The sequence below is a fragment of the Oncorhynchus kisutch genome, linkage group LG17 (assembly GCF_002021735.2).
Source record: "Oncorhynchus kisutch isolate 150728-3 linkage group LG17, Okis_V2, whole genome shotgun sequence".
In the NCBI taxonomy this organism is placed as follows: domain Eukaryota; kingdom Metazoa; phylum Chordata; class Actinopteri; order Salmoniformes; family Salmonidae; genus Oncorhynchus; species Oncorhynchus kisutch.
In genome coordinates, this window is record NC_034190.2 from 82,408,635 (window position 1) to 82,427,664 (window position 19,030).

The following is a 19,030-nucleotide window of genomic DNA, read 5'->3' on the forward strand; positions in this document are numbered from 1 at the left end:
GCCTCCACATTGACCCTGTACCGGTACCTCCCCTGTATATAGCCTCCACATTGACCCTGTACCGGTACCTCCCCTGTATATAGCCTCCACATTGACTCTGCACCGGTACCCCCTGTATATAGCCTCCACATTGACTCTGTACCAGTACCTCCCCTGTATATAGCCTCCACATTGACCCTGTACTGGTACCTCCCCTGTATATAGCCTCCACATTGACTCTGCACCGGTACCTCCCCTGTATATAGCCTCCACATTGACTCTGCACCGGTACCTCCCCTGTATATAGCCTCCACATTGACTCTGCACCGGTACCCCCTGTATATAGCCTCCACATTGACTCTGTACCGGTACTCCCTGTATATAGCCTCCACATTGACTCTGTACCGGTACCCCCTGTATATAGCCTCCACATTGACTCTGTACCGGTACCCCCTGTATATAGCCTCCACATTGACTCTGTACCGGTACCCCCTGTATATAGCCTCCACATTGACTCTGTACCGGTACCCCCTGTATATAGCCTCCACATTGACTCTGTACCGGTACCCCTGTATATAGCCTCCACATTGACTCTGTACCGGTACCCCCTGTATATAGCCTCCACATTGACTCTGTACCGGTACCCCCTGTATATAGCCTCCACATTGACTCTGCACCGGTACCCCTGTATATAGCCTCCACATTGACTCTGTACCAGTACCTCCCCTGTATATAGCCTCCACATTGACCCTGTACTGGTACCTCCCTGTATATAGCCTCCACATTGACTCTGCACCGGTACCCCCTGTATATAGCCTCCACATTGACTCTGTACCGGTACCCCCTGTATATAGCCTCCACATTGACTCTGTACCGGTACCCCCTGTATATAGCCTCCACATTGACTCTGTACCGGTACCCCCTGTATATAGTATCAATGTTGTTATTTTACTGCTGCTCTTTAATTACTTTGGACTTTTATTTCTTATCTGTAGTTTTTTTAAACTGCATTGTTGGTTAGGGGCTCGTAAGGAAGCATTTCACGGTAAGGTACCTGTTGTATTCGGCATTTCACGGTAAGGTACCTGTTGTATTCGGCATTTCACGGTAAGGTACCTGTTGTATTCGGCATTTCACGGTAAGGTACCTGTTGTATTCGGCATTTCACGGTAAGGTACCTGTTGTATTCGGCATTTCACGGTAAGGTACCTGTTGTATTCGGCATTTCACGGTAAGGTACCTGTTGTATTCGGCATTTCACGGTAAGGTACCTGTTGTATTCGGCATTTCACGGTAAGGTACCTGTTGTATTCGGCATTTCACGGTAAGGTACCTGTTGTATTCGGCATTTCACGGTAAGGTACCTGTTGTATTCGGCATTTCACGGTAAGGTACCTGTTGTATTCGGCATTTCACGGTAAGGTACCTGTTGTATTCAGCATTTCACAGTAAGGTACCTGTTGTATTTGGCGCATGTGACTAATACAATTTGATTTGAAATCTATCCTTCGGTCTGATGAGTCCAACTTTGAGATTTTTGGTTTCAACCTCCGTTTCTTTGTGAGACGCATGTGTGGTTCACACCGTGAAGCATGGAGGAGGAGGCTTTGCTGGTGACACTGTTTGTGATTTATTTAGAATTCAAGGCACACTTAACCAGCATGGCTACCACAGCATTCTACAGCGATATGCCATCCCATCTGGCTTGCGCTTAGTGGGACTATCATTTGTTTTTCAGCAGGACAATAACCCAAAACATACCTCCAGGCTGTGTAAGGGCTATTTGACCAAGAAGGAGAGTGATGGAGTGCTGCATCAGATGACCTGGCCTCCACAATCACCCAAACTCAGCCCAATTGAGATGGTTTGGGATGAGTTGGACCACAGAGTGAAGGAAAAACAGTCAACATGTGCACAGCATATGTGGGAACTCCGTCAAGACAGTTGGAAAAGCATTCCAGGTGAAGCTGGTTGAGAGAATGTCAAGTGTGTGCAAAGATAAAGGAAAAAGGGTTGCTACTTTCTATGACAATCTATGATTCCATGTGTGTTATTTCATAGGTTTGATGTCTTCACTATTATTCTACAATGTAGAAAGTAGTAAAAACAAAGAAAAACCCAGGAATGAGTCGTCGTTCTAAAACTTTTGACTGGTACTGTGTGTACAGATATCAGATACACAATAAAAAAAATCTCCTTAGAGATTCTTCTTTCCGTGAGAAGTGATGTCAAATCTCACCGTTTTCGAAGGACCAACACTGCAAACAGGTCAAAGTTCAAAACAGGGGGAAGTCCATACCATATAATGCAATGTAGAATCAAACCACCACAGTGCCTTGGTGGTACCTGACCTGTTGCTGGTGTGGATGTCCCCCTCTGTCTCTGCGTCTCCGTCCGATCCATCTCCCTCCTGCTGGGCTGTGGTGGTGCTGATGGCCCCTGTGCTGGAGCTCACACTACCTGGTCCTGCTGGGTGGCCCTCAACGGTCGTGTCTCCGTACGCACTGCTGCGGCCTGACACTAGAGAGAGAGACAAGGAAAGAGGACGAACATGAGGAAAACAGACCTCCGCCAAGTGCCTAGGGGACCTAGGGGTTTAGTGGGTACAGGACTAGGGATTAGTTGTGATTCGATTTGGCTTAAAAAGTGCATCCTTCCCTGCCTCCTTTCCTTGAAATAATGACTAATTAGACATGATTAGACAGATGAATACAACAGTTCCACCACATGGTGTTCACATGTCCATGTCATGGGGCGGCAGGTACCCTAGTGGTTAGAGTGTAGAGGCGGCAGGTAGTCTAGTGGTTAGAGTGTAGGGGTGGCAGGTACCCTAGTGGTTAGAGTGTAGGGGCGGAAGGGTAGCCTAGTGGTTAGAGTGTAGGGGAGGCAGGTAACCTAGTGGTTAGAGTGTAGGGGAGGCAGGTAACCTAGTGGTTAGAGTGTAGGGGTGGCAGGTAGTCTAGTGGTTAGAGTGTAGGGGCGGCAGGTACCCTAGTGGTTAGAGTGTAGAGGCGGCAGGTAGTCTAGTGGTTAGAGTGTAGGGGTGGCAGGTACCCTAGTGGTTAGAGTGTAGGGGCGGAAGGGTAGCCTAGTGGTTAGAGTGTAGGGGCGGCAGGTACCCTAGTGGTTAGAGTGTAGAGGCGGCAGGTAGTCTAGTGGTTAGAGTGTTGGGGTGGCAGGTAGACTAGTGGTTAGAGTGTAGGGGCGGCAGGGTAGCCTAGTGGTTAGAGTGTAGGGGTGGCAGGTACCCTAGTGGTTAGAGTGTAGGGGTGGCAGGTACCCTAGTGGTTAGAGTGTAGGGGTGGCAGGTACCCTAGTGGTTAGAGTGTAGGGGTGGCAGGTAGCCTAGTGGTTAGAGTGTAGGGGTGGCAGGTAGTCTAGTGGTTAGAGTGTAGGGGTGGCAGGTAGCCTAGTGGTTAGAGTGTAGGGGTGGCAGGTAGCCTAGTGGTTAGAGTGTAGGGGTGGCAGGTAGACTAGTGGTTAGAGTGTAGGGGTGGCAGGTAGCCTAGTGGTTAGAAGGTAGGGGTGGCAGGTACCCTAGTGGTTAGAGTGTAGGGGTGGCAGGTAGCCTAGTGGTTAGAGTGTAGAGGCGGCAGGTAGTCTAGTGGTTAGAGTGTAGGGGTGGCAGGTAGCCTAGTGGTTAGAGTGTAGGGGTGGCAGGTAGTCTAGTGGTTAGAGTGTAGGGGTGGCAGGTAGCCTAGTGGTTAGAGTGTAGGGGTGGCAGGTAGCCTAGTGGTTAGAGTGTAGGGGTGGCAGGTAGACTAGTGGTTAGAGTGTAGGGGTGGCAGGTAGCCTAGTGGTTAGAAGGTAGGGGTGGCAGGTACCCTAGTGGTTAGAGTGTAGGGGTGGCAGGTAGCCTAGTGGTTAGAGTGTAGAGGCGGCAGGTAGTCTAGTGGTTAGAGTGTAGGGGTGGCAGGTACCCTAGTGGTTAGAGTGTAGGGGTGGCAGGTAGCCTAGTGGTTAGAGTGTAGGGGTGGCAGGTAGCCTAGTGGTTAGAGTGTAGGGGTGGCAGGTAGCCTAGTGGTTAGAGTGTAGGGGTGGCAGGTAGCCTAGTGGTTAGAGTGTAGGGGTGGCAGGTAGACTAGTGGTTAGAGTGTAGGGGTGGCAGGTAGCCTAGTGGTTAGAGTGTTGGGGTGGCAGGTAGCCTAGTGGTTAGAGTGTAGGGGTGGCAGGTAGCCTAGTGGTTAGAGTGTAGAGGTGGCAGGTAACCTAGTGGTTAGAGTGTAGGGGTGGCAGGTACCCTAGTGGTTAGAGTGTAGGGGTGGCAGGTAGACTAGTGGTTAGAGTGTAGGGGAGGCAGGTAGCCTAGTGGTTAGAGTGTAGGGGCGGCAGGTAGCCTAGTGGTTAGAGTGTAGGGGTGGCAGGTAGACTAGTGGTTAGAGTGTAGGGGTGGCAGGTAGCCTAGTGGTTAGAGGGTAGGGGTGGCAGGTACCCTAGTGGTTAGAGTGTAGGGGTGGCAGGTAGCCTAGTGGTTAGAGTGTAGAGGTGGCAGGTAACCTAGTGGTTAGAGTGTAGGGGTGGCAGGTAGCCTAGTGGTTAGAGTGTAGGGGTGGCAGGTAGACTAGTGGTTAGAGTGTTAGGGTGGCAGGTAGACTAGTGGTTAGAGTGTAGGGGTGGCAGGTAGACTAGTGGTTAGAGTGTAGGGGTGGCAGGTAGCCTAGTGGTTAGAGTGTAGAGGTGGCAGGTAACCTAGTGGTTAGAGTGTAGGGGTGGCAGGTAGCCTAGTGGTTAGAGTGTAGGGGTGGCAGGTAGACTAGTGGTTAGAGTGTTAGGGTGGCAGGTAGACTAGTGGTTAGAGTGTAGGGGTGGCAGGTAGACTAGTGGTTAGAGTGTAGGGGTGGCAGGTAGCCTAGTGGTTAGAGTGTAGGGGTGGCAGGTAGCCTAGTGGTTAGAGTGTAGAGGTGGCAGGTAACCTAGTGGTTAGAGTGTAGGGGTGGCAGGTAGTCTAGTGGTTAGAGTGTAGGGGTGGCAGGTACCCTAGTGGTTAGAGTGTAGGGGTGGCAGGTAGCCTAGTGGTTAGAGTGTAGGGGTGGCAGGTAGCCTAGTGGTTAGAGTGTAGGGGTGGCAGGTAGCCTAGTGGTTAGAGTGTAGGGGTGGCAGGTAGCCTAGTGGTTAGAGTGTAGGGGTGGCAGGTAGACTAGTGGTTAGAGTGTAGGGGTGGCAGGTAGCCTAGTGGTTAGAGTGTTGGGGTGGCAGGTAGCCTAGTGGTTAGAGTGTAGGGGTGGCAGGTAGCCTAGTGGTTAGAGTGTAGAGGTGGCAGGTAACCTAGTGGTTAGAGTGTAGGGGTGGCAGGTACCCTAGTGGTTAGAGTGTAGGGGTGGCAGGTAGACTAGTGGTTAGAGTGTAGGGGAGGCAGGTAGCCTAGTGGTTAGAGTGTAGGGGCAGCAGGTAGCCTAGTGGTTAGAGTGTAGGGGTGGCAGGTAGACTAGTGGTTAGAGTGTAGGGGTGGCAGGTAGCCTAGTGGTTAGAGGGTAGGGGTGGCAGGTACCCTAGTGGTTAGAGTGTAGGGGTGGCAGGTAGCCTAGTGGTTAGAGTGTAGAGGTGGCAGGTAACCTAGTGGTTAGAGTGTAGGGGTGGCAGGTAGCCTAGTGGTTAGAGTGTAGGGGTGGCAGGTAGACTAGTGGTTAGAGTGTTAGGGTGGCAGGTAGACTAGTGGTTAGAGTGTAGGGGTGGCAGGTAGACTAGTGGTTAGAGTGTAGGGGTGGCAGGTAGCCTAGTGGTTAGAGTGTAGAGGTGGCAGGTAGACTAGTGGTTAGAGTGTTAGGGTGGCAGGTAGACTAGTGGTTAGAGTGTAGGGGTGGCAGGTAGACTAGTGGTTAGAGTGTAGGGGTGGCAGGTAGCCTAGTGGTTAGAGTGTAGGGGTGGCAGGTAGCCTAGTGGTTAGAGTGTAGAGGTGGCAGGTAACCTAGTGGTTAGAGTGTAGGGGTGGCAGGTAGCCTAGTGGTTAGAGTGTAGGGGTGGCAGGTAGCCTAGTGGTTAGAGTGTAGAGGTGGCAGGTAACCTAGTGGTTAGAGTGTAGGGGTGGCAGGTAGCCTAGTGGTTAGAGTGTAGGGGTGGCAGGTAGACTAGTGGTTAGAGTGTTAGGGTGGCAGGTAGACTAGTGGTTAGAGTGTAGGGGTGGCAGGTAGACTAGTGGTTAGAGTGTAGGGGTGGCAGGTAGCCTAGTGGTTAGAGTGTAGGGGTGGCAGGTAGCCTAGTGGTTAGAGGGTAGGGGTGGCAGGTAGACTAGTGGTTAGAGTGGAGGGGCGGCAGGTAGTCTAGTGGTTAGAGTTTTGGGGTGGCAGGTAACCTAGTGGTTAGAGTGTAGGGGCGGCAGGTAGTCTAGTGGTTAGAGTGTAGAGGCGGCAGGTAGTCTAGTGGTTAGAGTGTAGGGGCGGCAGGTAGCCTAGTGGTTAGAGTGTTGGGGTGGCAGGTAACCTAGTGGTTAGAGTGTAGGGGCGGCAGGTACCCTAGTGGTTAGAGTGTAGGGGTGGCAGATACCCTAGTGGTTAGAGTGTAGAGGCGGCAGGTAGTCTAGTGGTTAGAGTGTAGAGGCGGCAGGTAGCCTAGTGGTTAGAGTGTAGGGGCGGCAGGTAGCCTAGTGGTTAGAGCGAATCCCCGAGCTGACAAGGTACAAATCTGTCGTTCTGCCCCTGAACAGGCAGTTAACCCACTGTTCCCAGGCCGTCAATGAAAATAAGAATTTGTTCTTAACTGACTTGCCTAGTTAAATAAAGTTAAAATTAAAAAATTTAAAAAATTCGAAATCATAACTTCCAAGGAAACTAGGAAGGTCATTTGAATAGGGCATCACAGTTTCCTCTGTGTGTCAACTCACCACTGTGTTCTCCTGCCACTGAGTCGATGGCAGACCCCCCGCTCTCTGACCCCACGCTGCCCCCGTGCTCGGCCGGAGAGGTCCGTAGCGTAGAACCGTCCGTGGCGGCTGTACTCCCCTCGTCGTCTGATGCTGGGGCTGTAAGCATAACCACAGCTGTTACAGGAAAAATACCCTCCCTCCTCTAGAAGCATAAGCACAGCTGTTACAGGAAAAATACCCTCCCTCCTCTAGAAGCATAAGCACAGCTGTTACAGGAAAAATACCCTCCCTCCTCTAGAAGCATAAGCACAGCTGTTACAGGAAAAACACCCTCCCTCCTCTAGAAGCATAAGCACAGCTGTTACAGGAAAAATACCCTCCCTCCTCTAGAAGCATAAGCACAGCTGTTACAGGAAAAACACCCTCCCTCCTCTAGAAGCATAAGCACAGCTGTTACAGGAAAAATACCCCCCCCTCCTCTAGAAGCATAAGCACAGCTGTTACAAGAAAAACACCCCCCCCCCCCCTCCTCTAGAAGCATAAGCACAGCGGTTACAGGAAAAACACCCCCCCCTCCTCTAGAAGCACAAGCACAGCTGTTACAGGAAAAACACCCTCCCTCCTCTAGAAGCATAAGCACAGCGGTTACAGGAACAACACCCTCCCTCCTCTAGAAGCATAAGCACAGCTGTTACAGGAACAACACCCTCCCTCCCCTATTCTGCTTTTTTGTTAATGGAATAGAAAACTGAGTCCAGTTGCCCAAACACAGAATAATCCTAGTCTTGAACTACAAGACACTTTCAATGAAGAACCAAACGGAGCTTAAAACCGTCCCCTTGAGATTGGCGTTTTAAAACCGATTTAAAAGATGGTAGGAGTCCCGTGTGTAGAATGAGCTTCGTTACCTGATGCGGTGGTGTCTGACAGGGTGCCTGCGTCCAGAGAAGAAGAGCTGGGAGCCTGACCTGACAGACCGAGAGACTGGAGACCTAGGGCACTGCTGCTGCTGCCTGGATCAACATATAAACACCACCACAAGGTCATTATCAACACAGCTAAACCTTCACAGTTCACTGCTACAGTGAGTATGACCTGAGAGATCTAGAGACCGGGAGGTCCAGGGCACTGGCTGCTAGAGCCCAGAATATTATAGCTACAACAGGGTTGTCAAACCCAAACTCACACACAGACAGTGGTTTACTGATCCAGACTCCAAAAGGTCATGCTAGCATTAGCCAACTATGCTATCATGTCAAGTAAGGCAGTGGTTTACTGATCCAGACTCCAAAAGGTCATGCTAGCATTAGCCAAATATGCTATCATGTCAAGCAAGGCTTAAGAAACAAAATCAGTAGAACAACATGTTACTTTCTTTCCAGGCAAAAGATGATTGGAGAAAAAAAACAGATTAAGTAGCACAATATGTAAATGTTAAATATGAATATTCAAGTGTATGACTCTCACGATGGTGTTGTATTAGTGAGTATGGACCTTGCTGGTCCTGCTGGAGACTCAGTGCGATGGCCAGCTCCACCATGGTCTCGTCGTCCGCGTCTGGGGGAATGTCCAGCATCGGGGGGAAGCCCTCGGCCCCGGCCAAAAGAGCCTCGAGGGGAGATGGGTTTCCATTGTTCACATTCTCCGCCGTCTCCAGAACCATGGACTCAGACTGGATAGAGATACACAGACCAGACACAACAGACAATAAGCAAAACACGATCGAAACGACAGGTAACGTTTGACATTTCTTTCCATCATGAACAGTGTTTTGGTGTGTGTTTTATATGGCTATTTGCAGGGCATAAAAATTTATTTTTTGGGGGGCCACCAGCCACTGTGGCAGGTAGATTTAAAACTCGACCAGCCAATCAGATCTAGTTATTAAAAGTAAGGCTGCCACAGCCACTAAAAGTATACCAACAAAAAACAAAAACAACAACATATGAGTTTTTTCATGTTTCTAAAACAATACATATATTATTTGTAAGAAGTAAATGTGACAAATTATTAATAATTCTTTATTTATAATTAATTCTTCTGCGACCGGAGCCTTTAAACAAAAATATTACAGAGACAAAACTGTTCACCTGCCCCTTTAAGGGCGGGATGTTACCGTGGTAATGCGACTTGACTCCTGTTTGTGCATGTGAGATTGAGTATGAGGAGTGGACACTAGATTACTACAGTGTGTATGAGGAGTGGACACTAGATTACTACAGTGTGTATGAGGAGTGGACACTAGACTACTACAGTGTGTATGAGGAGTGGACACTAGACTACTACAGTGTGTATGAGGAGTGGACACTAGATTACTACAGTGTGTATGAGGAGTGGACACTAGATTACTACAGTGTATATGAGGAGTGGACACTAGATTACTACAGTGTGTATGAGGAGTGGACACTAGATTACTACAGTGTGTATGAGGAGTGGACACTAGATTACTACAGTGTGTATGAGGAGTGGACACTAGATTACTACAGTGTGTATGAGGAGTGGACACTAGATTACTACAGTGTGTATGAGGAGTGGACACTAGATTACTACAGTGTGTATGAGGAGTGGACACTAGATTACTACAGTGTGTATGAGGAGTGGACACTAGATTACTACAGTGTGTATGAGGAGTGGACACTAGATTACTACAGTGTGTATGAGGAGTGGACACTAGACTACTACAGTGTGTATGAGGAGTGGACACTAGATTACTACAGTGTGTATGAGGAGTGGACACTAGATTACTACAGTGTGTATGAGGAGTGGACACTAGATTACTACAGTGTGTATGAGGAGTGGACACTAGATTACTACAGTGTGTATGAGGAGTGGACACTAGATTACTACAGTGTGTATGAGGAGTGGACACTAGATTACTACAGTGTGTATGAGGAGTGGACACTAGATTACTAACAGTGTGTATGAGGAGTGGACACTAGACTACTACAGTGTGTATGAGGAGTGTGTATGAGGAGTGGACACTAGATTACTACAGTGTATATGAGGAGTGGACACTAGACTACTACAGTGTGTATGAGGAGTGTGTATGAGGAGTGGACACTAGACTACTACAGTGTGTATGAGGAGTGGACACTAGATTACTACAGTGTGTATGAGGAGTGGACCTAATACTACAGTGTATTGAGGAGTGACACTAGATTACGTATATGAGGAGTGGACACTAGATTACTACAGTGTAGTATGAGGAGTGGACACTAGATTACTACAGTGTGTATGAGGAGTGGACACTAGATTACTACAGTGTGTATGAGGAGTGGACACTAGATTACTACAGTGTGTATGAGGAGTGGACACTAGATTACTACAGTGTGTATGAGGAGTGGACACTAGATTACTACAGTGTGTATGAGGAGTGGACACTAGATTACTACAGTGTGTATGAGGAGTGGACACTAGATTACTACAGTGTGTATGAGGAGTGGACACTAGACTACTACAAGTGTGTATGAGGAGTGGACACTAGATTACTACAGTGTGTATGAGGAGTGGACACTAGATTACTACAGTGTGTATGAGGAGTGGACACTAGACTACTACAGTGTGTATGAGGAGTGTGTATGAGGAGTGGACACTAGATTACTACAGTGTATATGAGGAGTGGACACTAGACTACTACAGTGTGTATGAGGAGTGTGTATGAGGAGTGGACACTAGACTACTACAGTGTGTATGAGGAGTGGACACTAGATTACTACAGTGTGTATGAGGAGTGGACACTAGATTACTACAGTGTATATGAGGAGTGGACACTAGATTACTACAGTGTGTATGAGGAGTGGACACTAGATTACTACACTAGATTACTACAGTGTGTATGAGGAGTGGACACTAGATTACTACAGTGTGTATGAGGAGTGGACACTAGATTACTACAGTGTGTATGAGGAGTGGACACTAGATTACTACAGTGTGTATGAGGAGTGGACACTAGATTACTACAGTGTGTATGAGGAGTGGACACTAGATTACTACAGTGTGTATGAGGAGTGGACACTAGACTACTACAGTGTGTATGAGGAGTGGACACTAGATTACTACAGTGTGTATGAGGAGTGGACACTAGATTACTACAGTGTGTATGAGGAGTGGACACTAGACTACTACAGTGTGTATGAGGAGTGGACACTAGACTACTACAGTGTGTATGAGGAGTGTGTATGAGGAGTGGACACTAGATTACTACAGTGTATATGAGGAGTGGACACTAGACTACTACAGTGTGTATGAGGAGTGGACACTAGACTACTACAGTGTGTATGAGGAGTGGACACTAGATTACTACAGTGTGTATGAGGAGTGGACACTAGATTACTACAGTGTATATGAGGAGTGGACACTAGATTACTACAGTGTATATGAGGAGTGGACACTAGATTACTACAGTGTGTATGAGGAGTGGACACTAGATTACTACAGTGTGTATGAGGAGTGGACACTAGATTACTACAGTGTGTATGAGGAGTGGACACTAGATTACTACAGTGTGTATGAGGAGTGGACACTAGATTACTACAGTGTGTATGAGGAGTGTGTATGAGGAGTGGACACTAGATCACTACAGTGTGTATGAGGAGTGGACACTAGATTACTACAGTGTGTATGAGGAGTGGACACTAGATTACTACAGTGTGTATGAGGAGTGTGTATGAGGAGTGGACACTAGATTACTACAGTGTATATGAGGAGTGGACACTAGACTACTACAGTGTGTATGAGGAGTGGACACTAGATTACTACAGTGTGTATGAGGAGTGGACACTAGATTACTACAGTGTGTATGAGGAGTGGACACTAGATTACTACAGTGTGTATGAGGAGTGGACACTAGATTACTACAGTGTGTATGAGGAGTGGACACTAGATCACTACAGTGTGTATGAGGAGTGGACACTAGATCACTACAGTGTGTATGAGGAGTGGACACTAGATTACTACAGTGTGTATGAGGAGTGTGTATGAGGAGTGGACACTAGATTACTACAGTATATATGAGGAGTGGACACTAGACTACTACAGTGTGTATGAGGAGTGTGTATGAGGAGTGGACACTAGACTACTACAGTGTGTATGAGGAGTGGACACTAGACTACTACAGTGTGTATGAGGAGTGGACACTAGATTACTACAGTGTGTATGAGGAGTGGACACTAGATTACTACAGTGTGTATGAGGAGTGGACACTAGATTACTACAGTGTGTATGAGGAGTGGACACTAGATTACTACAGTGTGTATGAGGAGTGGACACTAGATTACTACAGTGTGTATGAGGAGTGGACACTAGATTACTACAGTGTGTATGAGGAGTGGACACTAGATTACTACAGTGTGTATGAGGAGTGGACACTAGATTACTACAAGTGTGTATGAGGAGTGGACACTAGATTACTAGAGTGTGTATGAGGAGTGGACACTAGATTACTACAGTGTGTATGAGGAGTGTGTATGAGGAGTGGACACTAGATTACTAGAGTGTGTATGAGGAGTGGACACTAGATTACTAGAGTGTGTATGAGGAGTGGACACTAGATTACTACAGTGTGTATGAGGAGTGGACACTAGATTACTACAGTGTGTATGAGGAGTGGACACTAGACTACTACAGTGTATATGAGGAGTGGACACTAGATTACTACAGTGGTGTATGAAGAGTGGACACTAAATTACTACAGTGTGTATGAGGAGTGGACACTAGATTACTACAGTGTGTATGAGGAGTGGACACTAGATTACTACAGTGTGTATGAGGAGTGGACACTAGATTACTACAGTGTGTATGAGGAGTGGACACTAGATTACTAGAGTGTGTATGAGGAGTGGACACTAGATTACTAGAGCGTGTATGAGGAGTGGACACTAGATTACTAGAGCGTGTATGAGGAGTGGACACTAGACTACTACAGTGTGTATGAGGAGTGTGTATGAGGAGTGGACACTAGATTACTAGTGTGTATGAGGAGTGTGTATGAGGAGTGGACACTAGATTACTACAGTGTGTATGAGGAGTGGACACTAGACTACTACAGTGTGTATGAGGAGTGGACACTAGATTACTACAGTGTGTATGAGGAGTGGACACTAGATTACTAGAGCGTGTATGAGGAGTGGACACTAGATTACTACAGTGTATGAGGAGTGGACACTAGATTACTACAGTGTGTATGAGGAGTGTGTATGAGGAGTGGACACTAGATTACTAGAGCGTGTATGAGGAGTGGACACTAGATTACTACAGTGTATGAGGAGTGGACACTAGATTACTACAGTGTGTATGAGGAGTGGACACTAGATTACTACAGTGTGTATGAGGAGTGGACACTAGATTACTACAGTGTGTATGAGGAGTGGACACTAGATTACTACAGTGTGTATGAGGAGTGGACACTAGATTACTACAGTGTGTATGAGGAGTGGACACTAGATTACTACAGTGTGTATGAGGAGTGGACACTAGATTACTACAGTGTGTATGAGGAGTGTGTATGAGGAGTGGACACTAGATTACTAGAGTGTGTATGAGGAGTGGACACTAGATTACTAGAGTGTGTATGAGGAGTGTGTATGAGGAGTGGACACTAGATTACTAGAGTGTGTATGAGGAGTGGACACTAGATTACTACAGTGTGTATGAGGAGTGGACACTAGATTACTACAGTGTGTATGAGGAGTGGACACTAGACTACTACAGTGTATATGAGGAGTGGACACTAGATTACTAGAGTGTGTATGAGGAGTGGACACTAGATTACTACAGTGTGTATGAGGAGTGGACACTAGATTACTACAGTGTGTATGAGGAGTGGACACTAGACTACTACAGTGTATATGAGGAGTGGACACTAGATTACTACAGTGTGTATGAGGAGTGGACACTAAATTACTACAGTGTGTATGAGGAGTGTGTATGAGGAGTGGACACTAGATTACTAGAGTGTGTATGAGGAGTGTGTATGAGGAGTGGACACTAGATTACTAGAGTGTGTATGAGGAGTGGACACTAGATTACTACAGTGTGTATGAGGAGTGGACACTAGATTACTACAGTGTGTATGAGGAGTGGACACTAGACTACTACAGTGTATATGAGGAGTGGACACTAGATTACTAGAGTGTGTATGAGGAGTGGACACTAGATTACTACAGTGTGTATGAGGAGTGGACACTAGATTACTACAGTGTGTATGAGGAGTGGACACTAGATTACTACAGTGTGTATGAGGAGTGGACACTAGATTACTAGAGCGTGTATGAGGAGTGGACACTAGATTACTAGAGCGTGTATGAGGAGTGGACACTAGATTACTAGAGCGTGTATGAGGAGTGGACACTAGATTACTAGAGCGTGTATGAGGAGTGGACACTAGACTACTACAGTGTGTATGAGGAGTGTGTATGAGGAGTGGACACTAGATTACTACAGTGTGTATGAGGAGTGGACACTAGACTACTACAGTGTGTATGAGGAGTGGACACTAGATTACTACAGTGTGTATGAGGAGTGGACACTAGATTACTACAGTGTGTATGAGGAGTGTGTATGAGGAGTGGACACTAGATTACTACAGTGTGTATGAGGAGTGGACACTAGACTACTACAGTGTGTATGAGGAGTGGACACTAGATTACTACAGTGTGTATGAGGAGTGTGTATGAGGAGTGGACACTAGATTACTACAGTGTGTATGAGGAGTGGACACTAGATTACTAGAGCGTGTATGAGGAGTGGACACTAGATTACTACAGTGTATATGAGGAGTGGACACCAGATTACTACAGTGTGTATGAGGAGTGGACACTAGACTACTACAGTGTGTATGAGGAGTGGACACTAGATTACTACAGTGTGTATGAGGAGTGGACACTAGATTACTACAGTGTGTATGAGGAGTGGACACTAGATTACTACAGTGTGTATGAGGAGTGGACACTAGATTACTAGAGCGTGTATGAGGAGTGGACACTAGATTACTACAGTGTGTATGAGGAGTGGACACTAGATTACTACAGTGTGTATGAGGAGTGTGTATGAGGAGTGGACACTAGACTACTACAGTGTGTATGAGGAGTGGACACTAGATTACTACAGTGTGTATGAGGAGTGGACACTAGATTACTACAGTGTGTATGAGGAGTGGACACTAGATTACTACAGTGTATATGAGGAGTGGACACTAGATTACTACAGTGTGTATGAGGAGTGGACACTAGATTACTACAGTGTGTATGAGGAGTGGACACTAGATTACTACAGTGTGTATGAGGAGTGTGTATGAGGAGTGGACACTAGATTACTACAGTGTGTATGAGGAGTGTGTATGAGGAGTGGACACTAGATTACTACAGTGTGTATGAGGAGTGTGTATGAGGAGTGGACACTAGATTACTACAGTGTGTATGAGGAGTGTGTATGAGGAGTGGACACTAGATTACTACAGTGTGTATGAGGAGTGGACACTAGATTACTACAGTGTGTATGAGGAGTGGACACTAGATTACTACAGTGTGTATGAGGAGTGGACACTAGATTACTACAGTGTGTATGAGGAGTGGACACTAGATTACTACAGTGTGTATGAGGAGTGGACACTAGATTACTACAGTGTGTATGAGGAGTGGACACTAGATTACTAGAGTGTGTATGAGGAGTGGACACTAGATTATTACAGTGTGTATGAGGAGTGGACACTAGATTACTACAGTGTATATGAGGAGTGGACACTAAATTACTACAGTGTGTATGAGGAGTGTGTATGAGGAGTGGACACTAGATTACTAGAGTGTGTATGAGGAGTGGACACTAGATTACTACAGTGTGTATGAGGAGTGGACACTAGATTACTACAGTGTGTATGAGGAGTGGACACTAGACTACTACAGTGTGTATGAGGAGTGGACACTAGATTACTACAGTGTGTATGAGGAGTGGGTATGAGGAGTGGACACTAGATTACTACAGTGTATATGAGGAGTGGACACTAGACTACTACAGTGTGTATGAGGAGTGGACACTAGATTACTACAGTGTGTATGAGGAGTGGACACTAGATTACTACAGTGTGTATGAGGAGTGGACACTAGATTACTACAGTGTGTATGAGGAGTGGACACTAGATTACTACAGTGTGTATGAGGAGTGGACACTAGATTACTACAGTGTGTATGAGGAGTGGACACTAGATTACTACAGTGTGTATGAGGAGTGGGTGAGGAGGAGTGGACACTAGCGATTGGACCAGACTCACCACCATCTCAAAGAGACTCACCACCATCTCAAAGTCGCCATGGTCGACCTCACCCTGCTCCTGACTCTCCTGCCTGCCCCCCTCTCCTCCCGTCAGCCCCGACGGCTGCATCTTGTCATCAACATCATCCTCATCATCATCGTCTTTGTCTCCTGGAGGAAGAGGAGGAGGGAGAAAGGAGAACACTCAGCGTCGATTAAATCATTTAGTGGTTTCTGATTTGTCCAAGCCTTTGCTCCAAACTCTAAGAGATTAATAGAGTAGAAGAACTGAAAAGTTTAAACAAAAATATCCGTTTTTTAATTTGTTTTTATACTGTTCTGAAATTAATTTAAACGCTTTCTGGCAGTTCTATTGGTTCTAGTTTAAGGCTATCTAACCCTGTTCCTGTCGAGCTCCGGTCCTCTAGGTTGTCATTCTAACCCTGTTCCTGTCGAGCTCCGGTCCTCTAGGTTGTCATTCTAACCCTGTTCCTGTCGAGCTCCGGTCCTCTAGGTTGTCATTCTAACCCTGTTCCTGTCGAGCTCCGGTCCTCTAGGTTGTCATTCTAACCCTGTTCCTGTCGAGCTCCGGTCCTCTAGGTTGTCATTCTAACCCTGTTCCTGTCGAGCTCCGGTCCTCTAGGTTGTCATTCTAACCCTGTTCCTGTCGAGCTCCGGTCCTCTAGGTTGTCATTCTAACCCTGTTCCTGTCGAGCTCCGGTCCTCTAGGTTGTCATTCTAACCCTGTTCCTGTCGAGCTCCGGTCCTCTAGGTTGTCATTCTAACCCTGTTCCTGTCGAGCTCCGGTCCTCTAGGTTGTCATTCTAACCCTGTTCCTGTCGAGCTCCGGTCCTCTAGGTTGTCATTCTAACCCTGTTCCTGTCGAGCTCCGGTCCTCTAGGTTGTCATTCTAACCCTGTTCCTGTCGAGCTCCGGTCCTCTAGGTTGTCATTCTAACCCTGTTCCTGTCGAGCTCCGGTCCTCTAGGTTGTCATTCTAACCCTGTTCCTGTCGAGCTCCGGTCCTCTAGGTTGTCATTCTAACCCTGTTCCTGTCGAGCTCCGGTCCTCTAGGTTGTCATTCTAACCCTGTTCCTGTCGAGCTCCGGTCCTCTAGGTTGTCATTCTAACCCTGTTCCTGTCGAGCTCCGGTCCTCTAGGTTGTCATTCTAACCCTGTTCCTGTCGAGCTCCGGTCCTCTAGGTTGTCATTCTAACCCTGTTCCTGTCGAGCTCCGGTCCTCTAGGTTGTCATTCTAACCCTGTTCCTGTCGAGCTCCGGTCCTCTAGGTTGTCATTCTAACCCTGTTCCTGTCGAGCTCCGGTCCTCTAGGTTGTCATTCTAACCCTGTTCCTGTCGAGCTCCGGTCCTCTAGGTTGTCATTCTAACCCTGTTCCTGTCGAGCTCCGGTCCTCTAGGTTGTCATTCTAACCCTGTTCCTGTCGAGCTCCGGTCCTCTAGGTTGTCATTCTAACCCTGTTCCTGTCGAGCTCCGGTCCTCTAGGTTGTCATTCTAACCCTGTTCCTGTCGAGCTCCGGTCCTCTAGGTTGTCATTCTAACCCTGTTCCTGTCGAGCTCCGGTCCTCTAGGTTGTCATTCTAACCCTGTTCCTGTCGAGCTCCGGTCCTCTAGGTTGTCATTCTAACCCTGTTCCTGTCGAGCTCCGGTCCTCTAGGTTGTCATTCTAACCCTGTTCCTGTCGAGCTCCGGTCCTCTAGGTTGTCATTCTAACCCTGTTCCTGTCGAGCTCCGGTCCTCTAGGTTGTCATTCTAACCCTGTTCCTGTCGAGCTCCGGTCCTCTAGGTTGTCATTCTAACCCTGTTCCTGTCGAGCTCCGGTCCTCTAGGTTGTCATTCTAACCCTGTTCCTGTCGAGCTCCGGTCCTCTAGGTTGTCATTCTAACCCTGTTCCTGTCGAGCTCCGGTCCTCTAGGTTGTCATTCTAACCCTGTTCCTGTCGAGCTCCGGTCCTCTAGGTTGTCATTCTAACCCTGTTCCTGTCGAGCTCCGGTCCTCTAGGTTGTCATTCTAACCCTGTTCCTGTCGAGCTCCGGTCCTCTAGGTTGTCATTCTAACCCTGTTCCTGTCGAGCTCCGGTCCTCTAGGTTGTCATTCTAACCCTGTTCCTGTCGAGCTCCGGTCCTCTAGGTTGTCATTCTAACCCTGTTCCTGTCGAGCTCCGGTCCTCTAGGTTGTCATTCTAACCCTGTTCCTGTCGAGCTCCGGTCCTCTAGGTTGTCATTCTAACCCTGTTCCTGTCGAGCTCCGGTCCTCTAGGTTGTCATTCTAACCCTGTTCCTGTCGAGCTCCGGTCCTCTAGGTTGTCATTCTAACCCTAATCCAACGCACCTGATTCTAATTATTAGCTGGGTTGATAAACTGAATCAGATTAATTACGAAATGGGATTTGAGTGAAAACCTTTCAGGAAGATTGCTCTTCAGGAAAACAGGGTTTGAAAGACCTGGTCTGATTTCAGGGGTAGGAGATACCTACCCATGGGTGTGTTGGAGCGAGGGGGAGAAGGAAGAGTCACGTGACGGCGTTTGTTCCTGGGTCGGAGTACTCGAATCAGGGCCTGCTTACAGGCGAAGCTAACAGACGTGTCCTGAAATACAGAAACAGAATCACTTAAAATGTATTTTATAATACACTTTTTTTTACATCATTTAAGTGCTATTTAGGTAAAGACACAAGTTTGAACACAGCGAAAAATGCCGATCCAGGATCAACACAGCAAAAATAATATTTTCCAAAGGTCTATGTCTAAAGTGTAACTGAGGAACGTACGGGACACAGTAGCATCTGCATGTAGATCTTGGAGGCCACGTTAATGTAGTCCAGCTCACAGGTACAGAACCCATGGATGATGTCCACCAATGCGTTCACTGTAGCTTCAATGTGGGTCAGACCTGGAGAGGAACAACAATTGATCGATTATTATATAATTAGTCTCAACAAACATCCCGATTTAAAAAATATATATATATATAAATATTTTTACAGCAGAT

The 19,030-nt window shown here is 47.3% G+C and overlaps 1 protein-coding gene across 15 annotated transcripts in view; it reads right to left on the reverse strand.

Annotated features, from left to right (window-relative positions):
* Positions 1 to 19,030, reverse strand: part of ubr4 (ubiquitin protein ligase E3 component n-recognin 4) — a 142,966-nt gene that overhangs the window by 48,650 nt on the left and 75,286 nt on the right. For 9 of the 15 annotated variants that reach the window (XM_031794812.1, XM_031794805.1, XM_031794806.1 and 6 more), the window contains 7 exons: positions 18,810 to 18,931; positions 18,516 to 18,627; positions 16,041 to 16,192; positions 8,246 to 8,450; positions 7,687 to 7,791; positions 6,797 to 6,934; positions 2,331 to 2,499 (listed from right to left, as the gene is read on the reverse strand). In XM_031794812.1, the coding sequence (XP_031650672.1) occupies positions 2,331 to 2,499; positions 6,797 to 6,934; positions 7,687 to 7,791; positions 8,246 to 8,450; positions 16,041 to 16,192; positions 18,516 to 18,627; positions 18,810 to 18,931 (1,003 nt within the window). The remainder of the gene's footprint in view (positions 1 to 2,330; positions 2,500 to 6,796; positions 6,935 to 7,686; positions 7,792 to 8,245; positions 8,451 to 16,040; positions 16,193 to 18,515; positions 18,628 to 18,809; positions 18,932 to 19,030) is intronic. The other 6 variants (XM_031794817.1, XM_031794815.1, XM_031794814.1 and 3 more) reach the window with 4 other exon arrangements.